A 15,509-nucleotide genomic window follows, 5' to 3' on the forward strand; every position below is an offset into this window, starting at 1 on the left:
CTAAAATCATGTCTGGCACCGCTCAGATACGGAAGTTGGAACGGGCACAGTTCTAAAAGGCTGTGCTGGATTCCTATAAACATGGGGGGGGGGGGGTTCGCATCTGCAAACTACCCAGAGAATTCAGCCTCAACAACACCTCTGCTTTGAAGCCCTCCTTGGCTTCCTCAGGCTAACTGGATCTCCCACTCTCTATGGTCTATGCACCCGGGAGGGGTTGGGGTGGGCAGGCGGGACACACACACACACACACACACACACACACACACACACACACACACACACGGAGAGACACGGACAGACACTTGCCATCACCACTGGCAGCCAGCACAAGCTGACAAACATCTGCCCCCTTTGGAGTCTGACTCCAACGCTCCCTCCTGAACTTCAAACCAAATGCCCCTGGAGCCAGAGTTCTCAGAGCCTTATCCCCCCCCCCCATGGCAAAGCACAGGACTAGCTCCTATTCAACAGGTGCACAGTCCCCATCCCTAGCCCCCTGCTCTGTCCTGTGGGAACTAGGGCCCAAAGCTCTGAAATCATGTTCACCTGGATCTCACTGCATCGACTCTCCACAGGCCATGAGTAAGAGAGACTATCCCCTTCCAGACTCCCAGTCACTAGTAATGCCATCGAGGCAGGGCAGGGGATAAGCCACGTAAGAAAGCAAGGCACCTAGCCGGCAGCAGGGCAGACACTGAGCTCCCGTATAACCTAGGCCTCCATCAAGTCTGACACAGAGCCAAGGTTCCTGGCCACACAGTTGTGGGCTCCCCTGGAAATCTGCCAACTTAAGGCAGAGGCCACCACAACCCAGGGCCCAAACCCTGTATGTACAGAGAAAGGGACATGTGTACGCTGATCCAGACATACCCCTGATAATCACCCCGGGCCACCACTCAGGAGGAGTTAATTGCCATATTCACTCTCTGGACTGGAAATAATATCATTGATCTTGTGGCCTCCCAGGATACCAGAGGGCTCAATGAAGGGGGATACCCTAGATACGTAACCAGCCCACACGGGGGCTCCAGAGGACCAGCCACTGTTTTCACCAGCACCCCAAGGGATCCTTCCTAGAAATCCAAGCGTTCAGCAAGATTGGACCACGGCTGTTCAGCAGCCCCAGGAGCGTACGTACCCCTCACCTTCACATTTCTGTAAGAACAGGGGCCATCCTTCATCAGCTAGCTGCCCTCAGACCGTATCAACCCCAGGGTACCCCGAACCACTCCGTGGAGCCCAACTGGCCTCATTTCCTCTTAGCCGGTCCAGGCCTCCTGCTCTGCCCACTTGGACAATCTGTCCACTTTGGAAAAACGCCTCTTTTCTCACATTGACCTCCTTACTTATCTACCAGCCGCTCCTGAACTGGGAGCTCCAAGAACCTGGTATCTCCGTGAAGACTCTGCCAGAGGGGTGGTCACCATCCCTGGAGACTCACATGCCCGCATACAGACAGAGGATGGCCATGAGTGTGTACCTCCTGTTGGCACGGCCAAGGTTCTCCACTGTTTAGAACATGTCGGGGTCACACATTCATGTTCCTAGGGACATGGACGCTTACCCACGGTGTGTATGTACAGATCTGTATAAATATCTTGAGTGTAATTGAGTTTACTCCACACAGTCTTAGTGAACGTCCAGACTTGTTACCAAGAAGACCAAAGGGAGAATCGAAGCATATGCCCTTTGGGGGCCACCTGGGCAAAACGGGAGGTCACTTACCATGCCGTGTATCATACTGTCGCATCTGCACTTCCTCCACACAGTCAGCTGGGAACCAGCCAGTGCGGCCCTTCACGGTTCCCTCCCAGAATCCGCCCTCCCCAATGCTGAGCACTAGGAAGAGAAGCCAGACAGGTTGTCAGGGCAAAGCAGAGCTGTGGGGTACCCGCTTCCCTGCCCACCTGAGGCTCTGGGGGGGCCCCCAACCCCAACCCTTGCTCTCTTCCCAAGCCCACATCCTCCTAGCATTTTTCCCTGGGAAGATTCTGTGATCCACACAGAAGAGAGAATTGAACAGATGGCCTCAGTCAAGGATGGACATGTGGGAGACAGACAGACACAGATGGACACACTTGAAGAGGACAGAGGCAGAAGCAGGGGCCACGCTCCTGCTCCTGCCCACCGTGACCACGTCCCCCAACCAGGGTAACTGACATCCACCCAAGAGTCACGGCCAAGAGCTCAGGGTCATCGGGAGGCAGCCAGTGGAGTAAGCCACATGATGTACCAGGAGGGCTGATCTTCACAACTACTTCCACCTCAGAGACAGAGTGCCCAAGGTAGGAACCCAATAAAGACAGAGAGCCCCATGAGGAGAGGGGCTCGTCTCCCCCAAACAGGCAGCATCCATGGAAGAAATGTGCACTGTACACAGACAAGCACAACTGTTACAGATCCCCTGTAGGTGGCAAGCCCCCCTCACCTGTATCCCAAGGATTTCCAATGAAGAAGCCCCAGAGTGACACAGGAACCCCACTTGGCGTGGGAGCTCTGTAATGGGCTAGGGTCCTTCCAACACAAGGACCCAGTTGGCGTTGGCCCCCATCATAACAAGAACCGCCCCAAGAGAGCCAAGCCTCTAACCATGACAGAGCTAGAGCTTCATGCCAGGAGCCCATAAAACCAGGGCCAGAGACAGCGACCCCGGCACAGCAGCTCGCTGTCATGACCCGGGGACACCCCAACCACAGAGACCCCCAAACGGCATGAAACAGGCCGCCTGCCCCGGGGCCCGCCCCCCAGCCCGCTCGCGCCCCTCACCCCGCCCGCGCCCCTCACCCTTCACGGCCTCGCCGCGGTGCAGCGGGATCTCGCCCTCGCCCTGCGGGCTGTGCGCCTTCACAGCGATGAACTTGCGGCCGGGGACGGCACTGTAAAGTTTCCGCTTCGGGCCCCGGGGCGGCGGCGCGGGGGGCGCGGGAGACGCCGGGCCGGGGCCGGGCGCGGGGCCGGAGCCGCCGGGCCCGCTGGGGCTGTAGACGAACACGTAGGTGACGGACGCGATGCCGGGGGCAGCGGGCACGCGAAGCCGGCGCCCGGGGCCTCCATGGCGCACGGCCCGGCCCCGCCGCCGGCCTCACCGCAGCCGCCGCCGCAGCGCCCACCGCCCGCCCGCCGCCCGCCCGCCCGCCGGGGGCCCGGCCCGGGGCCGCTCCATGGGCCGCGCCGCCGCGCCCGGCCCGCTCCCGCCAGCGTACGAGCCGCGCCCGCTCAGGGCTCGGGGGCCGCGGGGCTGCGCTCCCGGGCGCGCCGGGCTCGCTCCATGCCACGGCCGCTCCGCGCCCCGCCTCCTCCGCCAGCTCCTCCCTCTGCGGGCGGCGGCGGCCGGCGCGCCCTGGGGCCGCGGTGCCCCCCGCAGACCGACCCCACGCGGGCGGCTGCAAAGGAACAGCGAGGGCCAGGAGGTGGGCGCACGGGGGACGGCGGGCAGAGCTGCCAGGTAGGAGCTGGAGAAGGGCTGGCACCGAGGCTTCGGGCAGCAGGGAAGGGCAGGCTGGGCGCCGCGGTCCGGCCTCCTCACACCCTGACCACCAGCATGCACTGGGCGCCCCAACTCTCCTGCCTCTGGACCCGTCTCCTCTGGTTTTAGGCACCTGTCCCTGGGCCCATGCGCCTTCTATGTTGACCACCGTCTCCATACCACTTCTTGGGCTTAGGTATAGAGTCCGAGGTCTTGATCTTCCTTTCTGCCCAAAAGCCTGCTTGGGCTCCCTAGTACCCAGGCAAGCCAAATTCACCTGCTCTGCCAATGACCAGCTCTCTGGGACTTAGAGATATGCTACACTCTGAACACACCTAAACAAACTGTGACCCTGCCCTTTTGGCCAGAGATTAAGTTACTGACTCCGCTTCAAATTTGCCCTTGTAGGCTCCACTGTGGTGCCGGGGCCAGAACCTGCAGACCATATTTCTGGGCTCCATGCCAGACTCAGCCCACAGGGAGCCTCTGCAGCTCCACCAGGGTCCATAATACCATCGGTTTTGTTTTAACCACAGGCAACCTGTGCCTGAGGGTCTCTTCCTTCTCAGTGCACCCAACTTGCTTTGCCACTTCCCAACTGGCAGACCACTGTCACACCAGGTAAGCCCCCCCTAACCTGTATCAACCTATCCAAGTGCCTCTCAGCCCCAAGCTCAGATGAACTGTCTACTTCCTCAAAAACAGTCAGGACCACTGCTGTGAGGTGGGGGGGGGGTTGCGGGGGGGGGGGGGTGCGAGCAGAAGCAAGCTGCCCACGCATAAGTGTTCACACACACACATGCACACGCACGCACGCATATATATGGCACTCCAGTCACCTAATTAACGTGGAGAAGAAAGAAGTCTGCCCTCCCGAAGAGCAGGTGAGCTAGAGACCCTAGCACAGAGGCGTTTATTCTGTGCCTGCTGCAAGCTTAAAGAAGCACCAGTGACAGGGACCAGTGGCAGCCACACAGTTCCACTCGAAAGCAGCCCTCCTGGCAAACTGCGACATCCTAGAATGCGCTCTTTCAGCCACCAGCCCATCCAATTCTTAGAAAACCCAAGGGGCCATGCGAAAGCTCCAAGGGGAGAAGTGCGATTTGGAATCAAACAGACAACCCTGGAGGGGAGGGGAGGAGGGGGGTGGTCCAAGAAGTCTACAGCATGGAAATCCGGCAGCATACATACACAGGAGAACAGTGCAGAAGGGAAAGCTTCCTGTAAGCTGCATCCAGGACCTTCTACCACACACCTGGGCCCAGGTCGGCTGACCCCTACTCTCTGTGACTTTAAACAAGCCTCTAACTCAACCGGGGCATCAGGACCCCAGCCTGCACCATGCCGTTAACAGACAGACACAAGCCTAAGTGATAGAGGTTAACGGCGTGGCAAGCATTTTTTTTTTTGCTGCTCAGCCCAGTGGTACATCCCGCCCATCGGGCTATAAGAGCTGGCCGGCTTTGTGAAAACAACACGCTGCTTATGTAACACTTCCATCCAACAGGCTTCCAAACACCTTCTATATACCTGGCTCCGGAGAAAAAGGCAGGAGGCAAGACAGACAAGCTCCAGAGCGCAAGGCGAATTTAAGGCGACCACCGGTGGTTAACACAGACCGCGCACAAGGGTCCAAGAAGACCAACCCTCACGGGCACCCCGGAGGGCTTCTCAAAGGAAACACCTTGTACTGTACCGGTGAGGAGCCAGCACGGTGGCCACTCTTAAACCTACAAAGCCTCTAGTCTACTCCAGATTCCTACTCAAGTTATGGGGAAGTCGGTACTGCAAACAACCTGGTTTCTCAGGGTCCCAGGACTCAGGAGGGAGGTTCAAAGTACTGGAGGTATGTATATAGGGCTGGGGGGTGGGGGCACTAATGCTCACCTGTAGGCTTGAAGCCTCCACAGAAAGGCATTTCCAAACCAACTTACGACCAGTGGCCACGCTGCAAATGAGCTTTCTAATCACAAGTTGGACCACACCCTCTCCACCGGCAACTCCCTGAGCAGCCCACTATCCCGGCTTCTTCTGGAGATCAGCATGAGTAACACCACCCAGGAGCTCCGCCGCAAGCCCCAGCCCATCACCTCGAAGGTACCAAAGAACTACCTTTGGCCTGCCTGGTTTCACAGCTCTGGTTTGTCATAGCCCGCGACCCACCCTGGCCCCTCCAGGACCCTCCCCATCCCCTCCTACCTGATCTTGTGGCTACCCCTGCCTGCCGCGGGGCCACTGACGTCGTTTTCCGGCTCACCATCCCTGTCCCGATCTTTCTCCTCCTGAAGCCGCTGAAGCAGCAGTTGATGAGGGAGGCTTCGGAGAGTGGGCCCAGGAGAAGCTGCCGGCTGCGCTTCGCCTTTCAGGTTAATGTCGCTGGCGGAGCGCTGTAAGGGCCGAGGGGATGCCAAGCCACTCGGGCCCGCCAGACGTCGCCGCTTTGCATAGCTGGGGGTCTCCCTGAATGGCACTGGAGCAGGGGGACACAAGTTAGACTCTGAACTAGACTGGGGTTTTTTTTTTTTTTAGATTTTTTTTTTTTTTTTTTTTTTTTTTTTGAGACAGGGTTTCTCCGTGTAGCTTTGGAGCCTGTCCTGGAACTCACTCTGTAGACCAGGCTGGCCTCGAACTCACAGAGATCCACCTGCCTCTGCCTCCCCGAGTGCTGGGATTAAAGGCGTGCGCCACCGCCCAGCTTGAGATTTTATAATTACAACATTCCTCCTTTTCCTCCCTTCAAACCCTCCCATATGCCCTTCCTTACTCTCTTTCAATTTTATGGCCTCTTTTTTCATTGTTATTACATACATATATGTATAGACATATATATTCCTAAAGATAAGCAGCTCAATACACATAATGTTACTTATATGGATGATTTCAGGGCTGGCCATTTGGCATTAGATAACGAATTAGTGTGCTCTTCCTCTGGGGAAGATTGTTTCTCCCACTCCCAGCACGCCTCAGTTGCCCTGTAGTTCTTTCTATAAGGCAACTGATCTTTTAAAACTAAAATACTTGGCTTGAAGATAGCTCAGTCATTCAAGTGTTTTCTGTGCAAAACTGAGGACCTGAGTTCAATCCTCAGCATCCACAGAAAAGGCCAGGTGGTATGTTGGCATGCTCTTGTAATGCCCTCACTGGGGACGTGAGGACAGGCAGATCCCTGAGGCTCACAGGCCAGCCTGCCTTGCATAATCAGTGAGCCCTGAGCCTTTGGACAGCCTGTCTCCAAAATCATGGTGGGTAGCTCCTGAGGAACAATACCCAAGGTTGGCTTCTGGCTTCAACACACACATACACACATCTACCTACATATACATAAATCTACACAGAGAGAGACAAATGAATAGATCTAAAATGTGTTCTAGAGCTGGATTGATGGCTCAGAGGTTAAGAGCATCAACTGCTCTTCCAGAGGTCCTGAGTTCAACTCCCAGCAAAAACATGGTGGCCCACAACCATCTGTAATGAGATCTGGCGCCCTCTTCTGTGTACATAATAAACAAATAAATCTTTAAAAATAAAATAAAATGTGTTCTAGGAAGTGCCCCTTCCCAGGACATCGGAACAGTTAACCACATTAATGCAGTCACCACTGGGTGACCCCACCCCAGGCATCCTGTCTCCGACCCTAACTTTAAGGTTAGAAGCTTGCTCCTCTTTTCAGCCAGCTAAGGCCTTGGAATACCCAGATCTGTTATCAGAACTTCCCACTTTATAAGGGCTGAGGATAAAGCAGGCGACATGTGACAGATCTCAACAGGCTACTGCTATGTGGGACTCTGTACTATTGACTATAGCCAGGGAACTAAAAAAGACATCCTAGAATCAGTAAACACCCTAAAAAGAGTCAGGCAGTAACTATTTCAGGCTCTGCAAACCACAGAGTCTCCACTGCCATGTCTCAAACTCCCGTCACAGCAGCATGAAAATTGCCACAAACAGTATGTAAACAAATGGGCTTGTCTACGTTCCAATAAAACTTTACTTTAAAAACAGATGAGATACCGAGCTGTATGTTATGTAGAAGAGAATCACTTTAGATCCAAAGATATAAATATATTCGAAGTTAGAATATTTTTGTTTATTTTGTTGTTTTGAGACAGGGCCTTACTATTTAACTCTGGCTGTCCTGGAACTCACTATGTAGACCAGGCTGGGCCTCCAACCCACAGAGAACTGCCTGCCTTTGATTCCCAAGGGCTGGGATTAAAGGTATGTGACACTATGCCTGACTGAAGTTAAAATGTATTTTTTTAAAAAAAAATAACACATGTAAATAGTAACCAAAAGAGCTAAGTAGCCATATTAATATCAGACAAAATAAACTTTCAATGAAAAAAAAAAAAGGCAAGCCTGAGAAGATAGCTCGTATAGTAGAACGCCTGACATACAAGCATGAGGACCTGAGTTCGATCCCCAGCACCCACATAAAGTCAGTGTTGTTGAATGCAATTATCCCAGAGCTGAGGAGGAAGAGACAGGAGACCCCCAGGGGCTCATTGGCCAGCTAGCCTAATCTAATCAACAATCCAGTCCAGTGAGAAACCATGTCTCAACAAACAAGATTCAGGATGACCCTCCAGGAATATCCCTGGAGGTTGACCTCAGGCCTATACAGTCATACAAACACACCGACACACACACACACACACACACACACACACACGTAACGAAAGTCAGAAAATACATCATACATTATACATCAGTAAGAAGGTCAGTTCATCAAGAATATTAATTATTAACATATACACACCAAAGAGCGTAAATGCAAAACATATGAAACAAATACCACTGATTAAAAAACAGAAATAGTGGGGGGGGGGGAGCGCACGCCTTTACTCCCAGCACTGGAGAGGCAAAGGCAGGAAGATCCATGCAAGTTGGAGACCAGCCAGGGGCTTCATGACAAGACTTTGTCCCAACAACAAGAAAAGCATCAGCACACTGGACGTGATGACGCACACTTTTAATCCCAGCACTGGAGGGAGAGGCTGTTGGATCTCTGTGAGTTCGAGGCCAGCCTGGTCTACATAGTGAGCCCCGGGAGAGTTAGAGCTACACAGAGGGACGCTGTCTCAAAAAGGAAAAGGTGTGTTGTGGGGAGATAGCTCAGCCATGAGGAGCAGCTGTTGCTCTTGCAGAGGACCTGGGTTCAATTCTCAGCACTGACATGGTAACTTACAACCATCCATCACTCCAGTTCCAGGGGATCCGCAAAGCCCTCTTCTGACCTGTGCTGGCACCAGGCACTCACATGGTACACAGACATACATGCTGGCAAAAATCTTCATACACATAAGTAATGCAAGAAGCCAACACACTTTTAGCTAGACTGACTTTACAAAAGATTTTTAAAGGAGAGAAATGATAAAAAATTGCTTTTCCTAATTTCTTTCTTTCTTTTTTTTTTTTTTTTTTTTTTTTGAGACAGGGTTTCTCTGTGTAGTTCTGGAGCCTGTCCTGGATCGTACTCTGTAGACCAGGCTGGCCTCGAACTCACAGAGATCCGCCTGGCTCTGCCTCCCAAGTGCTGGGATTAAAGGCAAGCACCACCACCGCCTGGCTACTTTTCCTAATTTCTATACAAAGAAGAAATATGCACCTTATTGCTAATTTCAAAGATTAAACCCTGAATTGTTCAATAAAAAAAAATTTTTTTAAAGACTTATCAAAAGTCGTGTGTGTGTGTGTGTGTGTGTGTGTGTGTGTGTGTGTGTGTGTGTGTATAGCTAAAATCAGAAATGATTTAGGGTATTGTTGCCAATCTTTCAGAAATAAAATACAAAATGATATTATGCACAATCATTTGCCACCAAATTAGATAAGCTAAATAGGCAGACAGCTTTCTTTTTAAATCCACAAGTTACAAAAACTGACTTAAGAAGAAATAGAAAATCTCAAAAGACTCCAAACAAAGAAACTGACTGAGAAGTCACAACCTTCCTACCAACAACAGAAAAGTGGCAACGGACGGCATTGCCAGAAACAAGAAATCAACATCAGTCCTTCTCAAACTCTTCCAAGAAAACCGGAAAGAAAAGCATTCCTAACTGATTCTGTATTATAGATACCCAAGCTAGACAAAGCAATTCAAGGATAAAGACTTCGGTGACCAATGTAATGCCTCAATAGGACAAAGGAGGAAAACCAACATCTCTATTTGAGAAACCATCGCTAAAAATCCAACATCCTTTAATGATAAAATATCAGAAAGCTGGAACAGAAAGGAACTTCCTCAACGTGTTAAGGGGTCTTTATAACCCACCGCTAACATCACACTCAATGGTGAAAGGCTAAAAAGCTTTCCTCAAACATGAGGAGTAAAGCAGGACGCCTGCTTTTGTGATTGCTATCCAATATGGTAGAGAAGTTCAAGCCAGAGCACTAAGGGAAGAAAAACAGATGAGGCTGGGCACAGTGGCACATGCCTCTAATCACAGCCCTCAGTAGTTAGAGGCCAGCCAAGGCTACATAGTGAGACTACCTCCAAAATGAAAAGAAAAGGGGCTGGAGAGATGGTTCAGTGGTTAAGAGCACTGGCTGCTCTTCAAGAGGATCCGGGTTCAATTCCTAGCACCCATGTGGCAGCTCACAACTGTCTGTGATGCCAGTTTCAGGGGATCAGACACCTTCACACCAATAAATAAAAATAAATGCACATGAAATAAAGTTAAGTAAATTTAACAAGAAAAGAATAAGAGGGAGAGAGAAAGGAAAAGAAAAACAAATGAAATGTATCTAAATTAGAAGAAAGAAGTACATCCATTTGCAGACAGAATGATCCTATATATAGAAAATCCCAATAATGCACCAAGAAAGCCTCTAAAGCTAATAAGCAAATACAGAAAAGCTTGTACAAGACCAGTGTACAAGAGGTTACTGTTGCTATACACCAGCAATGAATAACCAATGAGAGAAGAAAATATCCTTCAACAAATACTGCCAAACAACTAAAGATCCGCACAAAAACAGATTCTGAACTCACGGTTCATACAAAAATTAAGCTACAATTGATCGGTGACCTCAATATAAAGGCTGAACCCATGAAAGTCAGACGAAAACTCAGTGGCTGGTAGAGGGGAAAATGTTATTTGGATGCCATTAAATGTGGTGATTCTCACACTTTCAATTTCACCTGGACAAACCAACATCTACTGTAAACTGAACTGAAACTAGAAATTGTACCAGTTAGTAAACACTGACTTTTAACCAATCAAAACGGTATTTCTTGTCTTGCTTCTACAAATACCTTAAAGTGTCTCCCTTCTGAAAGGTTTACTTGGCCCTCTATTCATGAATTACAGACTAAAATTGAAACACGCTTGTTTTTTTTTTATCGGATCTAATATAAGAAGAAACAAAGACTTTATTGGAGCCACACAGGTGCAGTCACCTACTGAGCCTGGAGGTCACCACTTCTAACCCCCTCTGCTCTACATTTTGTGGGAAATTCTCTGAGTCTATTGGAGAGTATTTTGACTCACAGTGGCTCCTGAAGTCATACTGACTTCTGAAGTTGAAATAAAAGCTGTCCTGGGTCCTGTAGGGAGTCTTCGAGTGTCTTAACTGGATTTAATGAAAAGGCCTCAGTTGGAAATTCCCAGGAAGACGGGAAATAATAGGTTGTTTAAATCCAGCAAACTGAGACTCCATCTCAGAACTTGCTCTTTTCTAGACAAAGGGTAAATCTTAGCAAGAAAAATTACCAGCTTGGAAATCACAGTATGTGTGTGTGTGTGTGTGTGTGTCTGTCTGTCTGTCTGTCTGTCTTGCTTCATAGCCCAAGTTGGCCTCAACCTCTACCTCCAGAATTACAGCATGTATCACAATCAAATTCTTTAGTCTGCTTTTTAACCACTGCTAGACTTTGATCAAACTCTTGAGCTCAGAAATAAATAAATGTATTCCTGTCTAAATTAAAAATGTTTTGCTGCCAGGCATGGTGGCACACACCTTTAATCCCAGCATTCGGGAGGCAGAGGCAGGTGATCTCTGATCGTTCAAGGCCAGCCTGGCCTACAGAGCAAGTTCCAGGACAGCCAGAGCTGTTACAGAGAAATCCTGTCTTGAAAAACCAAAGCACACACACTTTGCCTTTCTCATAGGTTCCAACCTGAGCTCCAAGGTAATCTAAACACATTGAGAGGACCTGGTTGTCACCTTGAGGATCATCCCCATGGCCACATGCCCCCATGGAGTCCAAATTCAAGCTACATATGAATTAGAAAAAGCTAGGAACCTACTGAAAGTCATCCTAGTGTATTTCTTACCCATGCTACTAGTCAACCAGACCTAAGGACAAAAGAAAAATATCTTACTGATTTCAGAGTGTACGAGGTAATTTGGGGGTTTGTTTGTTTGTTTGTTTGCTGTGGAGATAAAGGTCTCACTGTGCAGTCCTGGATGGCCAAGAACTCACTGTGCTCTGCCTGCCTCTGCCTCTCAAATGCTGGGATTAAAGGCCTGCGGCACCATGCCTGGCTCCTCAATTTGTTTTTAATCCTAAACTAACTTTGGTACAATTCAGAAGGCCCCTGTAATGTTGAAGAGGTACTGAATTAATTAAACTTGTTTGATGTGTTAAATTGTATGGAAAGCATTGTCGCATAAGTAAAACTAAACCTCTTTTGTGGTAGGGGGTGGGGATAAGCACAGGACACCCCTATACAGCCCAAGCTGGCCCCAAACTTGTCATTACACCATCTCAGCCTCCAGTGCACTAAGACTATAGGCATATACCACCCAGATACCAAATTGTAAACAATAGTTTCACATAATTCCAAGATACAAATGTTCTCAAAGTATATAAAATTCCTGGAAATTGGACCTGTCTTGGTACAATCCAATCAGTCGTAAACCTGATTGTGGCAAACTCTTATAAGTTTGAAATCATCAGATTTCAACCATAGATGTTTTGAGCTTTGCCAAGTATACAATTATGATTACCATTCTTCTCTAAAAGAGCATACAGTTAGCTGCAACCCAAAATTATTTCTCCTTCAAAGACACTGTTGGGCTTAGAAAAGTCCTACGGAATATAGGTTTCCAATAACTTTAAGATCATACCATTAGCTTGGGAAAGAATGTTCAGAACTGTAATGAGGAAATGAAATGAGATGAAAGCCAGGAATGGTAGCATGTGTCTGAAGTCACAAGTAGTTCAGAGGCTGAGTCCAGAGAGGCACTTGAAGCCAGGAGTTCAGGGCCAACCTAGGCAATATGGTAAACGCTGACAAGAGGCGGGGGCAGGAAGAGGAGGGAAAGAAAAAGGAAAAGCAAATGAAAGAGAAGGGAGGAAGGAAGAGGGAGAAGAGAAAGAAAAGAGGAGATCTGAGAGAGACTAAAGAGGAAGGGGAGAAAGAGGAAAATACCTGTTGGTTTGTTGTGACTACTAAGTCCCAAGCAAAACAAGAATTATGGACGTGAGCCTGGGATCATGCTGCTTCACACCTGCCATCCTGGCACTCTGAAGCTGAGGCAAGAGGATCACTGTAAATGCAAGACGAGCCTGGACTACAATTTTATGTTTAGTTGAATTTTTTTTTTTTTCATTTTAATTTCCTAAATTTAAGAAGCATGCTTTCCTTTTGCACTATCTGTGGCCCACTGGTTTACTTTTTGAAAATTAAAACTGAAATGTTCGCTGAGCAGCAGTGGCGCACGGCTTTAATCCCAGCCTTCAGTAGGCAGAGGCAGGTGGATCTCTGTGAGTTCAAGGCCAGCCTGGTCTACAAAGTGAGTTCCAGGACAGCCTGGGCTACACTGAAAAACTCTGTCTCAAAAAATAATAATAATAATAAAACAAAACAAAAAAACTGAAATATTTACTTCTTCTTCCCGCCTGACCTTTCGGCATTGGAAAAGCTAATCATGGATATTTTTATTACATGGTAATATATTATCTGCACAAGTTCAATAAGAAACCGTTCTATTTTTAATAGAGTACAATTGGAAAAACTGACTTCTATTACCAAGGCATTAGAATGTGATTTGAGAATCTGCATCGGATGCCAACCTGGAAGAGCTGTTCCAAGCCTTATTGTGAGTAAAATGTCATTTCCTGCCAGGTTTCCTTCAGAAACCTGAAGGTATTTGAAAAACCTAAAAAAACAATTAATTACTACAGGGAAAGTCTGAAGTTCGTCTTGATTTTATTTCTGAGCCTTGAAAGACTTTTAAAAGTCCAAACTGGGGCTCCTTACCAAAACTTTCAGCAAAACAAACTTAAGAGCCTATGTGGCTAACTACTTTTTTTTTTTTTTTTTTAACTAAATGTCTTCTTGTGTCGTTATTGTTGCTGGGAGACAGTCTCGTGTAGCCCAGGCTGGCCTCAAACTCAATTTCGCTGAGGATGACTTTGAATCTCTGATCCTGTCTCCACTTCTAGAGTGCTGGGATTACAGATGTGCTCTACTGTGCTTTGATTACAGATGTGACTGCCTTACTCAGTGGTAGTGATGTAGCCCAGAGCTCTGCACAGCTGGGTAGGCACCCTACCAACTTAAGCTACAGGCCAAGCCTTTCCTACTAAATTTGTAGAAATAGGCTAAGGTTCCAAGACTGGCAGACATGGCAAGAGAGAAGAAAATTATGCTTCAGAGAAAACTGCAGGACACTGTTCTAAAACTGTGGGCCTGCTCACTGTTTTAAATTATTATTATTATTATTATTATTATTATTATTATTATTATCTATAAACTGAACTGGATAGTGATCTTCTATATTCCTCCATCTGAATTTTTTTCCCACTTTTCCAACTTAGAATCACTAAGAACAAGAACTGCTCATTCCTGAAATTCTGCAGCTGGAGAGAGACACCTTGATGCAATTCCAGAGGACAACCATACCAGAATACTGGCCACCAAGGGAGGTCAGCTGTCACCACAGTGCCAGAAATATAAGCATGTGAGAGGCAAGCCAGGAAACACACTTTGAGCTCAACTCTAAAGTCTTGGCTAACTTCTTTCTGGACTCTGACTGATTTTGTTTGTTTTAATGATTCACCTTTGCTATGCTTTTGTTCAGTAGAAATATTATTTTGAGCTGGGTGGTGAATCCCAGCACTCAGGAGGCAGAGGCAGGTGGATCTCTGTGAGTTCCAGGACAGCCTGGTCTACAAAGTGAGTTCCAGGACAGCCGGGGATACACAGAGAAACCCTAGAGAGAGGGAGAGGGAGAGGGAGAGGGAGAGGGAGAGGGAGAGGGAGAGAGAGAGAGAGAGAGAGAGAGAGAGAGAGAGAGAGAGAGAGAGAACATATTATTTTGAGCCAGGCATGGTGGCACACACCTTTAATCCCAGAGGCTAGTGGATCTCTGTGAGTTGGAGGCCAGCCTAGTCTCCATAGTGAGTTCCAAGATATAGAGATACCCTATCTCAAAAAACAAAACAAAACAAAACAAAGCAGTGTGTGTGTGTGTGTGTGTGTGTGTGTGTGCGCGCGCGCGTGCGTATATTGGTTGGTAGAATCCTCAGCTAAGGACCAACTCTAATCTAGGGCATCTACCTGATAGTCATTCTAATTCTCCGGTGTGCTAAATTTTTTCTAGGGTCCCAAATGTGTCTTCACAGCCATCCACAGTATGCTAAGAACAAAAATGATATCAACAACAACAAAAATCTTCCACATCTTAACAGGATGATTGGAGTCCAAGACATCTAGCCGTGACACGTATTCCCAACTTCTCGTCAAAGTGGACAACTATTTTTGTTTGTTGTTTTTGAAAGTGCCAGGCATGGTGGTACATGTCTTTAATCCCAGCACTTGGAAACTCCCTGTGAGTTTTAGGCCAGCCTGATCTACATAGTGAGTTCCTGGCCAGCCAGGACTACACAGTGAGATCCTGTCTCAAAATAATAATAATTTTTTTAAAAATCATCTCACTGGGATGCCGGTAACGGGAGTGGCTCTGGTACTTCACTGCCAAACAAAGCAGCATCCATGGTGTCTCTACAAAGACTTGACCTCGTGCTCCGTCCTACAGAGTACAACCTCCATTTAGGAGCTGCGGAATACTCAAAACTCTTTAAAACTTA

The 15,509-nt window shown here is 48.4% G+C and overlaps 1 protein-coding gene across 1 annotated transcript in view; it reads right to left on the reverse strand.

Moving 5' to 3' along the window:
- Positions 1-15,509, reverse strand: part of Shank3 (SH3 and multiple ankyrin repeat domains 3) — a 60,018-nt gene that overhangs the window by 33,558 nt on the left and 10,951 nt on the right. The window contains 3 exon segments of the mRNA XM_028869216.2: positions 1,729-1,842; positions 2,788-2,981; positions 5,669-5,939. Of these exon segments, the coding sequence (XP_028725049.2) occupies positions 1,729-1,842; positions 2,788-2,981; positions 5,669-5,939 (579 nt within the window).

The sequence above is a fragment of the Peromyscus leucopus genome, chromosome 20 (assembly GCF_004664715.2).
Source record: "Peromyscus leucopus breed LL Stock chromosome 20, UCI_PerLeu_2.1, whole genome shotgun sequence".
NCBI lineage: Eukaryota > Metazoa > Chordata > Mammalia > Rodentia > Cricetidae > Peromyscus > Peromyscus leucopus.